General features: G+C 39.7%; 1 protein-coding gene and 1 long non-coding RNA gene across 3 annotated transcripts in view; both read left to right on the top strand.

The window, feature by feature from the left end:
- The window catches only part of LOC116694589 (E3 ubiquitin-protein ligase znrf1), a 56687-nt gene that overhangs the window by 41980 nt on the left and 2871 nt on the right, over nt 1-11836 (top strand). For both annotated transcript variants that reach the window (XR_004333208.1, XM_032524385.1), the window contains exons 3-4: nt 4198-4303; nt 11438-11533. Coding sequence is in view for 1 of the 2 variants with exons in the window: in XM_032524385.1 (XP_032380276.1) it covers nt 4198-4303; nt 11438-11495 (164 nt within the window). In the remaining variant the exon portion in view is untranslated. The remainder of the gene's footprint in view (nt 1-4197; nt 4304-11437; nt 11534-11836) is intronic.
- Nucleotides 4311-6929, top strand: LOC116694599 (uncharacterized). Its single transcript, XR_004333209.1, has 6 exons — nt 4311-4689; nt 5462-5531; nt 5665-5745; nt 5949-6057; nt 6426-6513; nt 6910-6929. It is a non-coding gene; the product is annotated as an uncharacterized LOC116694599 (long non-coding RNA).

Below are 11836 nucleotides of genomic sequence, written 5' to 3'. Positions count from 1 at the left end.
TATCTATCTATCTATCTATCTATCTATCTATCTATCTATCTATCTGTCCATTTGTCCATCCAGCTACTGATTTACTGCTTTGACCTTTTTTGTTTTTCATGGTTCCCAGAAGATGAAACCTAATGACCTTCTGTCCTTTCCTCAAAATTAGTAGTGCACAGAAATTAAAATGGCGAGTTCTTTAGTGTAATACAGTATGTTGTACTGCAATGACCTAGTTTAAGCTCCACGAAACTGGATATTGGGTCAGATGCAGGCACACGAGGGGTTAAAAGCTCCCAAATGCAGCTTTAAGAGCATAGAAAGTCTTAACGTATAAAATATAATCAGCTGAAACTCGCTGGGAGTCCAGCGGAGAGGAGGCGATGTGCTCCAGTTCCCAGCAGATGGGAGAGTCTGGGACTAGGATGAGTTCAGGCTCCAGCTCCGGGTGACCTCATTTTTTAAAACCATTTCACAGGTGAAGGAAACAAGATTGAACAACACTCTTCACTTGATTATAAGAGCTTGGGTTAGATGTTGCCTTTGGATTTAATACACTCTGCACTCACAGTCAAATGCAGACTTTAGGGGAGCTGATTAATCTCCGAGGGTTTTCTGCTTGGATTTATATGCTCAGGTAATTTGGGGAAGAGGAGGAGGAGAGCTGATGTGTTGTTATCACACAGTGCGTGTAGGATCCTGTGATTTAATCACTCTGTCAGAGAGATGCTGGCTGTTTTGTAGGAGGGTAAAAGAGGGTGGAGAGACGTGCCAATGTGAACAATGGAAGAAGGGATAAGGGGTCAGAAGAAGAGCGAGATAGAGAGAGGGAGGAGGAGAGTGGGGTTATGGGAGTTTGTTGAGGAACTAAGCTGATTTGCAGTCACTGCATATGTCTTCTGTGTCTTATGCTGTCTCACAGTCTCACAGCCCATCCATCATCCATGCATCCATCCATCCGTCTCTGTCTGTCTGTCTGTCTGTCTGTTTGTCCATCTGTCTGTCTGTCTGTCTGTCTGTCTTTCTATCTGTCTGTCTGTCTTTCTGTCTGTCTGTCTGTCTGTTTATCTGTCTTTCTATCTGTCTGTCTGTCTGTCTTTCTATCTGTCTTTCTATCTGTCTGTCTGTCTGTCTATCTGTCTTTCTATCTGTCTGTCTGTCTATCTATCTGTCTATCTGTCTGTCTGTCTGTCATTTGTCTGTCTGTCTGTCTATCTGTCTGTCTGTTATCTGTTCTGTCTGTCTGTGTCTTTCTATTGTCTGTCGTCTATCTAGCTGTCTATCTGTCTGTTGTCTGTCTATCTGTCTTTCTATCTGTCTGTCTGTCTATCTGTGCTGTCTGTCTTTATCTTTCTGTCTGTCTCGTCTGTTTGTCTGTCTGTCTGTCGTCGTCGTGTCTATCTGTCTTTCATCTGTCCATCTGTCTATCTGTCTGTCTTTCTATCTGTCTGTCTGTCTGTCTATCTGTCTGTCTGTCTTTCTATCTTTCTGTCTGTCTGTCTGTCTGTCTGTCTGTCTATCTGTCTTTCTATCTGTCCATCTGTCTATCTGTCTGTCTTTCTATCTGTCTGTCTGTCTAAAGATTCCTTTTCAATGAACATTTCTCTGGAACTGCAGTTTCTTTTGCATTCATATTTCATTTGACAGAAAATTGTCCGCTACCATTCTGCCACATCCCCATAATTGATTTCTTTCTTTAGCATCAAGGCAATAATGTGTGACATTTCCACATGAGTAAATGTTACAGTAATGCGGTTGGCGTAGTGCAGCGGTGATTGAACCTTTGTAGAGCCGTTTGCATTCATTCGAGTGCTGTACTTGAATTTTGACACTTTACTTAGTACTTAGTATTACTATTTCATGAGACTTTTTGACAGTAATTTATTTGACAGCTGTTAGTAATAATTTAGCAGATACAGTTTTACATTCAAAACACTGTAAAAAGAAACCTTTTTCACAATTAGTTACGATAAGACAGGGCAGTTTACTGGGATTTCTTTTGGCCAAGGCTCCAGGGAAGGTTGGTCCGTTGGACCACCACGTCGGCCCACGTTGAAATATTTCCCCAAAACTATTGGATGGATTGCTTTCAAATTTATACAGACATTCTCGGTCTCCTGAAGAGGGATTCTTTTTTTCTTCTTTTTAGGATTATTTTTTGGCTTTTGTATGGCCTTTAATTGACAGGATAGTTCAAGTTTACCACATTTAACAATAATACATTACATTTCTTAAATTAGTGCATAGAGGAAATAAATAAATAAATAAAATAGTAAAAAAGCCAAATGCAGAACAACCAGGTTCCACAACAGCTTCATCCCCCACATCATAAACTTCCACTAACCCCCCACCCCCACCCCCCCATTCATACGACACTAGTCACTTTACATGGATACATGGAGACACAATACATCCTGCTGCTATTGATATTTGCACTAGTCATAATTGTCTCATAATAATAATAACACATTTTTAATTTTCACATTGCACATTCTTTATATTGCACATTCTTGTATTTATACTGTTTCTCTTTTTAATTGTCTTCTGTTTCTGTATATGTGAATGTGCAGCTGAATGACAATAAAGCCTGTCTAAGTCTAAGAAATACACAAGATTGCAGGATAAAATGATATATCCACAATGGAAAATTCCTGTATTTTTACAAGAAAGTTATTTTCCAGTATTTTTTGGCACCCAAGCTTCAGCAATATTACCATTTCTTACAGGTTTTTTTTTTACAGTGTAAGAATAAATTCATCAGATGCAGCTCAGCCTGGAATGCAAAAGACACAGCACTGGAAGATCTATTCATACTTTAACCCTGAATGTTTAAAATGCCATTCTAGCTAAGCTCATATGTTTCAGTCGTACCCATCGTTAAACTTTAAAAATGACGTTGTGTCTTTTCCAACCCGTTCTCACTTCCAATTAATTCATAAAATACTGACGCTTGGTCAGTAGCTGACCCAATAAGCACCCATCATCGCCCGTATGGAACGCACCGGGCAGAGCAGCAGCTCCGCTGTATGATGACGTAGGATTATGGGGTACCGTGTGTATATCTGCAGGGAGTTGGCTTGGGGACCCAATGGTTCAAGTCCCCATACGGACCACAGTATGGCGGTGGACTGGTAGCTGGACAGGTGCCAGTTCACCTCCTTGGCACTGCCAAGGTGCTCTTGATCAAGGTCCTGAACCCACACCTGCTTGGGGCGCCTGTCCTACGACGGCTGCCGCCCCCCCCCCCCAGTCTGACATCCCTCTATTAGAGCATGTTTAGGTGTAGTTCAGGTCTGTATGAAATATGTGTTCATACAACAGAGTGAAGACATAATACTGTCCCTTGCAGGATTAACAAAGTATAAATTAGTAGGGGTAGAATGAAAAGAGATGAAATTCTACATAAGGAGGTTGGTTGGGGGGGCGGATGGGTCAAATAACACAGGACTTTCACCCAGGAGACCGGGGATCGAGTCCCGTTCTTGTGCTGGGTGTCACTGGACATTTTGTAACCCCACCCACTATCTTTTACTAAACCTAACTGTCCCGTCTCATGTTCCTGTGTACTGTTGTTTTTTTTTACATGGTAATGGCGTTCCATTATTCCTCGTTGCTTCACAAAGAAGACAACTTTACCTTTGTCTCAGGTCTCCAATCATGCTGGTCTTGAACAGAACTTAAAAGTCCGTGGCATCTTTCCACAGAGGGGCTGTTGAATCTGGATTTGCCATGTTGCTTTATCCATTTGGTTTTTTCTTTCTTCCCAGCCTTGACTTCATCTGACTGAATAATATCTCTCTTGTGGAAATGTGTAACTTTATAAACTACATTTGAGATGCATCCATATTTCATATAGACCATTCAATACTCTTTAAGAGCCTGCCTTCATTACAGTAAGTAAATGGATGGAAATAAAAAAAACAATTCAGTGGTGAATTTCCATATGATGATTGACGCTATTTTTCTACAGTGGAAATAGATTTGAGGCCCCTCTCCTAATTTGTATATAACTCCAGCTTGTGCATTTTCATTGGTGCATGCAGCAACTAACCACTGTATGTACTGTGTGTAATGTAATGCACCAACCTGCTCTCTGCTTTGTTTGATATGCTGTCTGAAATTGTTGCTTTCTTTGGTGCATATTAAAATGTGTTGTGATGTGTGTGCATGTGTGTGTGTGTGTGTGTGTGTGTGTGCGTGTGCCTCCCACTTTAGATGATGTGTTGGCGAGGGATGCCGGTGAGTGTGTGATCTGTCTAGAGGAACTGCAGCAAGGGGACACCATAGCCAGACTGCCTTGCCTCTGCATCTACCATAAAAGGTGACACACACACATGCATGCACACACACACACACACACACACACACACTCACACGCAGATTTGAACCACTGCCCGTTCTACACTGAAAAAAAGGAGACTGGCCTACTCTTGGATTTATGTAAATGTCTTGGATGCATTTAACACAATTAACTCATGTTTTAAAGTTAAACGTAACTCTATAGTGTAGAAACTACATAATATGCAAAGAGGGCACGTGAATTTGTTCAGATCATGTTGGCATGAAGTGAGTCAATAAAGAAGCGATGTAATTCTCGTGATACCGCACGTGATCTCGTCTGGCGCGCTTTACATTGTTGCCAGAAGAAGCAGGCAACGGTCACATCAAAGGGCTCGTCGTACTGTACTCCACGCCACTATTCGGTCGGTAAGTATATGGATTTTCTAATTAAATACTGTTGATAAAGCTCAGCAAAATGTAGTTTAATGTCTTGAGAGTTACTACGTAACGTTAAATAGGCACCGTGAGTTTCTTTGCTCGCGCTATTTTATCACCATGTTTTATTTGAATTAGCTAGCTAGTTTTTTGCGCGGGAGCCGTTCATCTTACATTTAACTTTGCGGTGTTCATTAGTCTGTTTCTGTTAGTATTGGTTTGCCAACTGACTGTTCAGTTACATTGTGTGTAAATTGCACCGTGACCGTAGTGTTAGTAAGATTTGGCCGTCGAGCAGCCTTAGCTAACGTTATCAGCGACATTAAGTTAGCGACGACACACACACACACACACACACACACACACACACACACACACACACACACACACACACACACACCGTGCAATGGGACCATGAGCAGACGGAGAGGAAATTCAAAAAAACACATTAACGGTCTGCTCTGTGTAACGCAGTGGTAGGAGCCTAATAACCACGTAGTGGTGGCCTGCCACTACTTGACGTAGCCTACACAACTCTTTTTGGGACACAAGCTGCTGGCTTTGCACGGTCAGCCCAGTGTTTGAACATGGAACATGGTTAGTCTCTGTTCACATTAGAGAAGGCAATAATCACATTCATTTTTGATATTTTACAATGTTGTATGCAGTGTACCTAAATAAAGTTGCCAGTGAGTGTACACCTAATGTATTTTCTTGAAATATAGTTTTTGATGCTAGATTATTTTTTCCTGTTTTGCTGCAGATTGACAGACAAACTCAACTCTGCATTTCACCTGGAGTCAGTTGATGGATCGTGGGCTCAAGTTTTTGTGGTGAGACCAGGATGTTGTATTTGCTCTTAATTTTGTATATAAATATACATTTTAAATATTAAAATGTGGCCTGCTTGAACCGTGTTTACCCTAATTTTGAATCCTTCGTTGTTTCCACTTTCACAATGAATAGGGCTAGAAGTTTAATGAGGTTGTAACGTGAGTGTTCTCGGATTGCAAATTTCAAACAACCGCCCTTTTTGATGCAACGGAGGTAATAAAAAATTTCTGCCTTGACTAGTTGTGTAATGAAATGTGTGAAAGTAATGCTTGACTTTATTAGGATGTGTTTCAAATATTCCATAGCAGAGCCCAGATGATTAACCATGCACAGTACACGCCATGATATGGCGGGCAGGTATAGATTTGATGTTAGAAATGTCTTCTAAATTCTGTGAAAATATTTTCATGTTTCAGATAAACGCAGAGTTTAAGAGCATCCCAGCCATGCCTCTACAATCAAAGTGTTTGCAAAGCGGCCGGGGAGCAGGGAAAAAAGCTGAAAGTCATATCTGCCATGATGACAGTAAGAACCTTCAACTCTACATTGTTTAACTATAAAGTGGATCTGCATTGCATTAGGTCAGTATAAGATGTATATGCAGGCATTGCTGAGCGCAACTCCCTTTACCTGTGAGTACTGATTACTGATACATTTTAATCATGCATTCACTGTCCCACTGTGAGAATTTTTTTTCTTCAAATATAAAAAAACATATATGTATATACATCTCATCCCTGGAGATGATATAAAGTCCAGTCCAAACAGGTAGTCCTGTTGTTTTATAGGTACTGGTGTCACATGCTGACTGAAGTCAGTCTATGATCACTTTCTTCTGTGCTACTGAAAATTTGAGTTCAATAATCTTTATTTTCTTTGTTTTATTTCTTAAGGATGACATTGATGCCAGAAGGGAGTCCCACATTAAAGGACTGCATCTATCTGAATGAGAATCCCAACGTCTTGGAGCGGGAGTACACGGTGAGATTATAACAAATGGTCAAAACAGTCCACTTTTTTCTCCAAAGTCCCCCATTATGAAGTGAAACACCTATTTTGACCCTCTGACACATTGTCTCTTACATTAGGGAATAAGGCAGTGTGACAAACAATTCAATTTATTGAAAGAAGGAAAATTCCACCATCTTTCTACACTACACTGACCCTCATCTGACAAGGGCAAATTGGACTTGGATAATCCAGGTTAATGATAAAAATCCAAGAACATGAAACACATTTCCAGAAAAAATGTAGATGAAATTCACTCTTACATTAGTTTGTAAAGATTGAAGGCTCCATGCAATTGCTGCATTCAAATGCAATCAGTTTTTTTTATTTATTTTTAAAGCTTCAAGAAATGTTTTTATCTTTAACCAGGACATGACTGAGGCCACTGCTGCGTGAGTGCCATCAGAAAACGACAGTGGGAATTTACGTCACCAACAGACGCCAGGCAATGACTTTTCTGATGTTGGCATCATCATCGAGGGTGTGGTGGTTCTTCAGATTTGGACCAGCATGGCCCATCAACAGCCTTGCTGTTTGACTTTTACTCTTTGAAGATGAGGTATCCGTTACAGCTCCGCTACACTTTTGAAGGGATTCAAGGTTTTAATGGAGTTGGATGTGACTTAACTCTCAAGGAAAGCCCAGAGCTTAAAGACAGACCTGGTCCAGTAAGGAGAGGTCCCTGTTGTTGTGCACGTGAGGCCAAGTGTTCGTTCCTTTACCATGTGGACGGGCCAGTTTATTTTCCCCTCTACAAGATCTGATGGCAGCATTCTTCAGTCTAGTTTCTATCTGTCTTACAGGTGAAGGGATTGAGAACTGTACACAGTCTGAATACTGCCATCAGGGCCGTGTGAAACCGGATCTTTAGGTTAATTAAGTTCCGTAAAGAGTTTTAATATCTTCTAAGACAACTCAGACTTGGCTCTTATAGGGAACATTTTTTCTTTGTGTGCAGCCCCTACCTGTGGGACCAGAGATGGTTTATGCTTATGCAAGCCAATGTATGTACAGGATGAATTCTGGCCGCTGAAGGCAGCGTAACATTTTGAAATATTTACCTGTGTCTGTAAGTGACACTTAAACCTTGAATGTCAGTTAATGACCAGATTCTTTGTGAGTGTTGGAAGTTGGGTCTTGAATAAAGGTTTTGCAACTGCAAATGCAACTGGTAAAAATGGGTCATTTTAATGATAAAAGCGTTAATAGAAAGGTTATTAGACATTAAAAAATGATTGCTGGAATGGTAACTCATGTTTTTGCATTTTAAATCTGTTTTATAGTTACATTGAAGTGTTAAATTACAATTGTTACTTAATTTAATCTCGACAATAGAGACCTTGAACATTATGTTTGTATTGTTCTTCTCAAAGATGGTTGTCAGAAACCTTTTTCAAAAGAAAAATGTCCAATTTCCATTGTGACTGTGAGTTGGTAAAACACTGAAAAACTGACGTTACTTGTTCACTGTTGAATTGTTTTACAGTAAAACAGTAATGTCAGTTCAATTCTTTACCTATTGTCACTGCAGTGAAATTAGACATTTTCTTTTGAAAGGTTACTAGTGGTTACAGGCGACCATCTTTAGAGAACAATACAATCTGTTTTAGTGCCAAAAAAATAGTGTAATTGACACTAGAATATACTACTATATATTATGAAAAAAATTTGTAGTATTTAAGTGACCAAATAGTATTGGAGTAAAAATTATTGAATAGTGTTGAAATAACGTGATGAAATTGTGAAGGATTAAAATGTTCCAAGAGCTCAAATTACTTTATCAAAACATGTTTCAGTCACTCTGTATCAACACAAAATACACAGGTGAATTGAACATGAATACCTTGTGTTAATTTAACTCAATTGTTTAATCTGCTGCCAAAGCAAAACAACTGTGTGCAACCAATGTCCACTATTGAATTAAGTTAATCCAACATGTTATTTTTTTCAGTGTACAACTTTGCACTTCTTCTAATTAAATCCACTGCATTCCAATAAAAGACATTCCTTAAAGATGGACAGTAGTTGTTGCATTTGATTTAGAGGTTATTCATATTATATCGCTCAACAATAAAGCTGCTTTGTGTAGCATTTCTAAACATCAATGTATCACTGTCAAATTAACTGTGATGGCTTGGGATAATTACTAAAAACATATGAGAGCAGGATGCATTGAGTGCTTTGTTAGCATTGAAGAGGTATATCCCAAACTGAATAATTACCCTATAGAGAATATCGAGTCCTAATTCAGTGAATCTGATCTCAGATCTGTGTGGAATGGCATAAAACTAATGACAGTTCTACACAAAGCCAATAACTCTGTGTTCTTAAATGGTTTTAATTCTGATGAGCAGCTAGCAAATGAATTAAATGGCTTTTATGTGAGATTCTCTAACAGTGATTTTAGTGCGAGAATCAGTCACATGAGTGAGAATTTGGTCAGTGATTCCTCTGTTTTTGATTTTGATATGGATGTATCTTAGGTCAAATCATTATTTAAACAAACTAAGCTCAGGAAAAGTCCTGGCCCTGACAACATCAGTGGGCCAGTCCTTAAGTCTTGAGCTGGTCAGTTAAGCGAGATCTTTAAAGTGATTTTCACTCAATCCCTGCAGACGCATACAGTGCCAAAGATTTGGAAACATTCTCGAATCATTCCTGGTGTAAGAACCCCAAGGTCTTAAATCACTTCCGACCTGCAGCTCTCACCTCATTGGTGATGAAGACCTTTGTGAAGTTGGACAAGCAGGAGTTACTGAAGCAGGCGGAGGACCAGTTTAACGGCTTATAGGGCTGGCAGAGGTGTTGAGGATGCAATAATTACATTGTTAAATTCCCTTTACCCTTTAACATGTGGAATCCTCAAAAACTCATGCTAGGCTCCTTTTTATCGACTTCTCTTCAGCGTTCCCTTAAACGCATTAAAGGGCCCTGCGTGTTGGCTGAGAAACTACAGGCTCTTTCTAACTTCAACCCTAACTTAATAGGCAGGATACTGGATTTCCTGTGGAACAGGTCGCAGTGTGTTCGGGTTAATGGTGTTTTATCATCTAAAGCCCTTACTTCCAAAGGTTCTCCTCAGGGCTGTGTTCTTTCACCATTGCTTTTTATTTACACACAAATTACTGTAGATATGAAAAGTACGAGAATAGGCACTGTGTGAAATTTGCAGCTACTGTTATATTGAGCTCTTTGAACAACGATGACGCGGGCATGGTCCCGTACTTGATGATTTCATTGCTTGGTGTGAAAACTTTTATCTTTTTATCAGTGCTTCCAAGACAAAGGATATGATTATTGATTTCCGTAGATCACAGCTCAATGTTTAGGTACCGTCACTAACAGCAACTTACCCTTTGAGAGGAACACAGAGGCTGCCTGTAAAAAGGCCCAACAGAGACAAAGATGAAATCCTTCAGCGTGTGCAGGACTCGGAGGACTTTATTTTATCAGTGTTGTATTCTATCAGACTTGACATTATGTATCGTGGTGTGGTACACGGTAAACTGGGGTACAGCTACCACAGCTGCAACATATATTTAACAAAGGGGTCAGGGGGAAGGTTAACCCGATTTTAAACTGCCCTGATCACCCACTCTTTGGCGGGTTTAGTCTGTCCCTCAGGTCACCTTTTAAGGCTGCCTGTGATAACAACTAGACGTACCAGGGATTCTTTTATCCCTGTGGCTATGAGAAATCTGAATTCACTTGATTTACATCTCTTTACATTTGTATACAGATTATTTATTTATTTCTTCCTGCCATTGTTCATTATTATTATTATGATCTACCTGTGTACTGTCCAGTTGGTTTTGGGGGGAGGAGTGTCTCCAATGATGTGTTGATGTGTGTCCTGTGTTGTTCTTTTTTTGTGTATGTGTTTTAGACATCCTGCTGCACACACTGCAAAAAACAAGATAAAAACACTAAATCTGAGGGAAAAGGTACTCAGAACAAGTGAAATTATCCGTCCATGCAGCGAGATCATTTCACTTGACCAGCTTGCTTGATTTAAGATTATAGTGTAAAGCTGAACTCTTAAAATAAGAAATACAAGATAAATTATCTAACACTGCTAAAGCTAATTTTTTTTTTAAATCTTAATGAGAACCAAATAATTTGCAGTGGAATAAATTTCCTTTTCTAAATATCAATAAAGTGGAACTTTAACTTGAGTAATTACTGCACATGTAAACACCAAACTGCTAGCTCTATCTTTTATGACAAAGATATCTGCTGAAAACAATATTTTTTTCCATAGATAGATTTTGTTCCATCCCTGTAAAACGTTAGTCAGCAGCTAATGTTAGCTAACGTTAGCTTTGTAGAGATGGAGAGTGGGAAGCTGCAATGGTTAGCCCATTAGTTGGCAAAACTGTTTTGATTGTTTCCAGTTTCTAAAATGTTGAATTTTTCTTTTACTTTTAATACTTTAAGTCCATTTTCCATATATACATACTTTAACTCAAGTCACATTTTCAATGCAGGATTTTTGCTTAAGTAAAGGATCTGAATACTTCTTCCACCACTGATGGAACTGTATGTGAACCAAGTGGCCTTTGGAAGACTTTGGAGACCCAGGCTGGTGTGAGTTCTTCTGCACACGTCTTCATCAAAGGGAAAGCAGAGACGTTAGCAGGGCCTGGCCCCTGATTAGATGCCCCTCCTTTGGTGACCCAGTCAACAATTATTACAGTACTTTGTTGTGCACATGACCAATAAAGAACCTTAAACATTGAACCTTATGTTACTTTAGCAACAATCCGTAGTACTGAGTCCATTTTTTGAATTATCTTTTGATCTCTCTCTCCAACTGTCCTGTCTATCTGCAGCTGTATTGTCTAGACTTGCTGTTTGACTAAATAACTTGTCCCTGTGTGTCTCTGTGTATCTGCAGCTGTATAGACTCCTGGTTTGAGATCAATCGGTCCTGCCCCGAACACCCATCTGACTGACTGACTGACCACCAGGCCCACTCTGAATACTGTTCAAGGTGCGACACACAGCACACACACACACACACACACACACACACACACTACTGTCAGAATGCTAATTATTGCAAGATATGTTTGTGCCAACAAGTCCTCCAACCCACACCACCACGTTGGTCTCTGTTTGAAACATGCGGTTACCGACTGTGAAAGGGTCACAGTTTGGTTAGGTTTAGGCACCAAAATATACTTATCATAAAATAAGTATGTTACTGTAACAGCTTTCAGAGAAAATGGCGGACTCAAGATGGAGAGACGGTGTCACTGCCCAATGTGAGTCGAGTGCAGATGTGAGTTGCGCA

This window comes from Etheostoma spectabile, chromosome 8 (assembly GCF_008692095.1).
Source record: "Etheostoma spectabile isolate EspeVRDwgs_2016 chromosome 8, UIUC_Espe_1.0, whole genome shotgun sequence".
NCBI lineage: Eukaryota > Metazoa > Chordata > Actinopteri > Perciformes > Percidae > Etheostoma > Etheostoma spectabile.
This window is presented reverse-complemented; position numbering and strand designations above follow the sequence as displayed.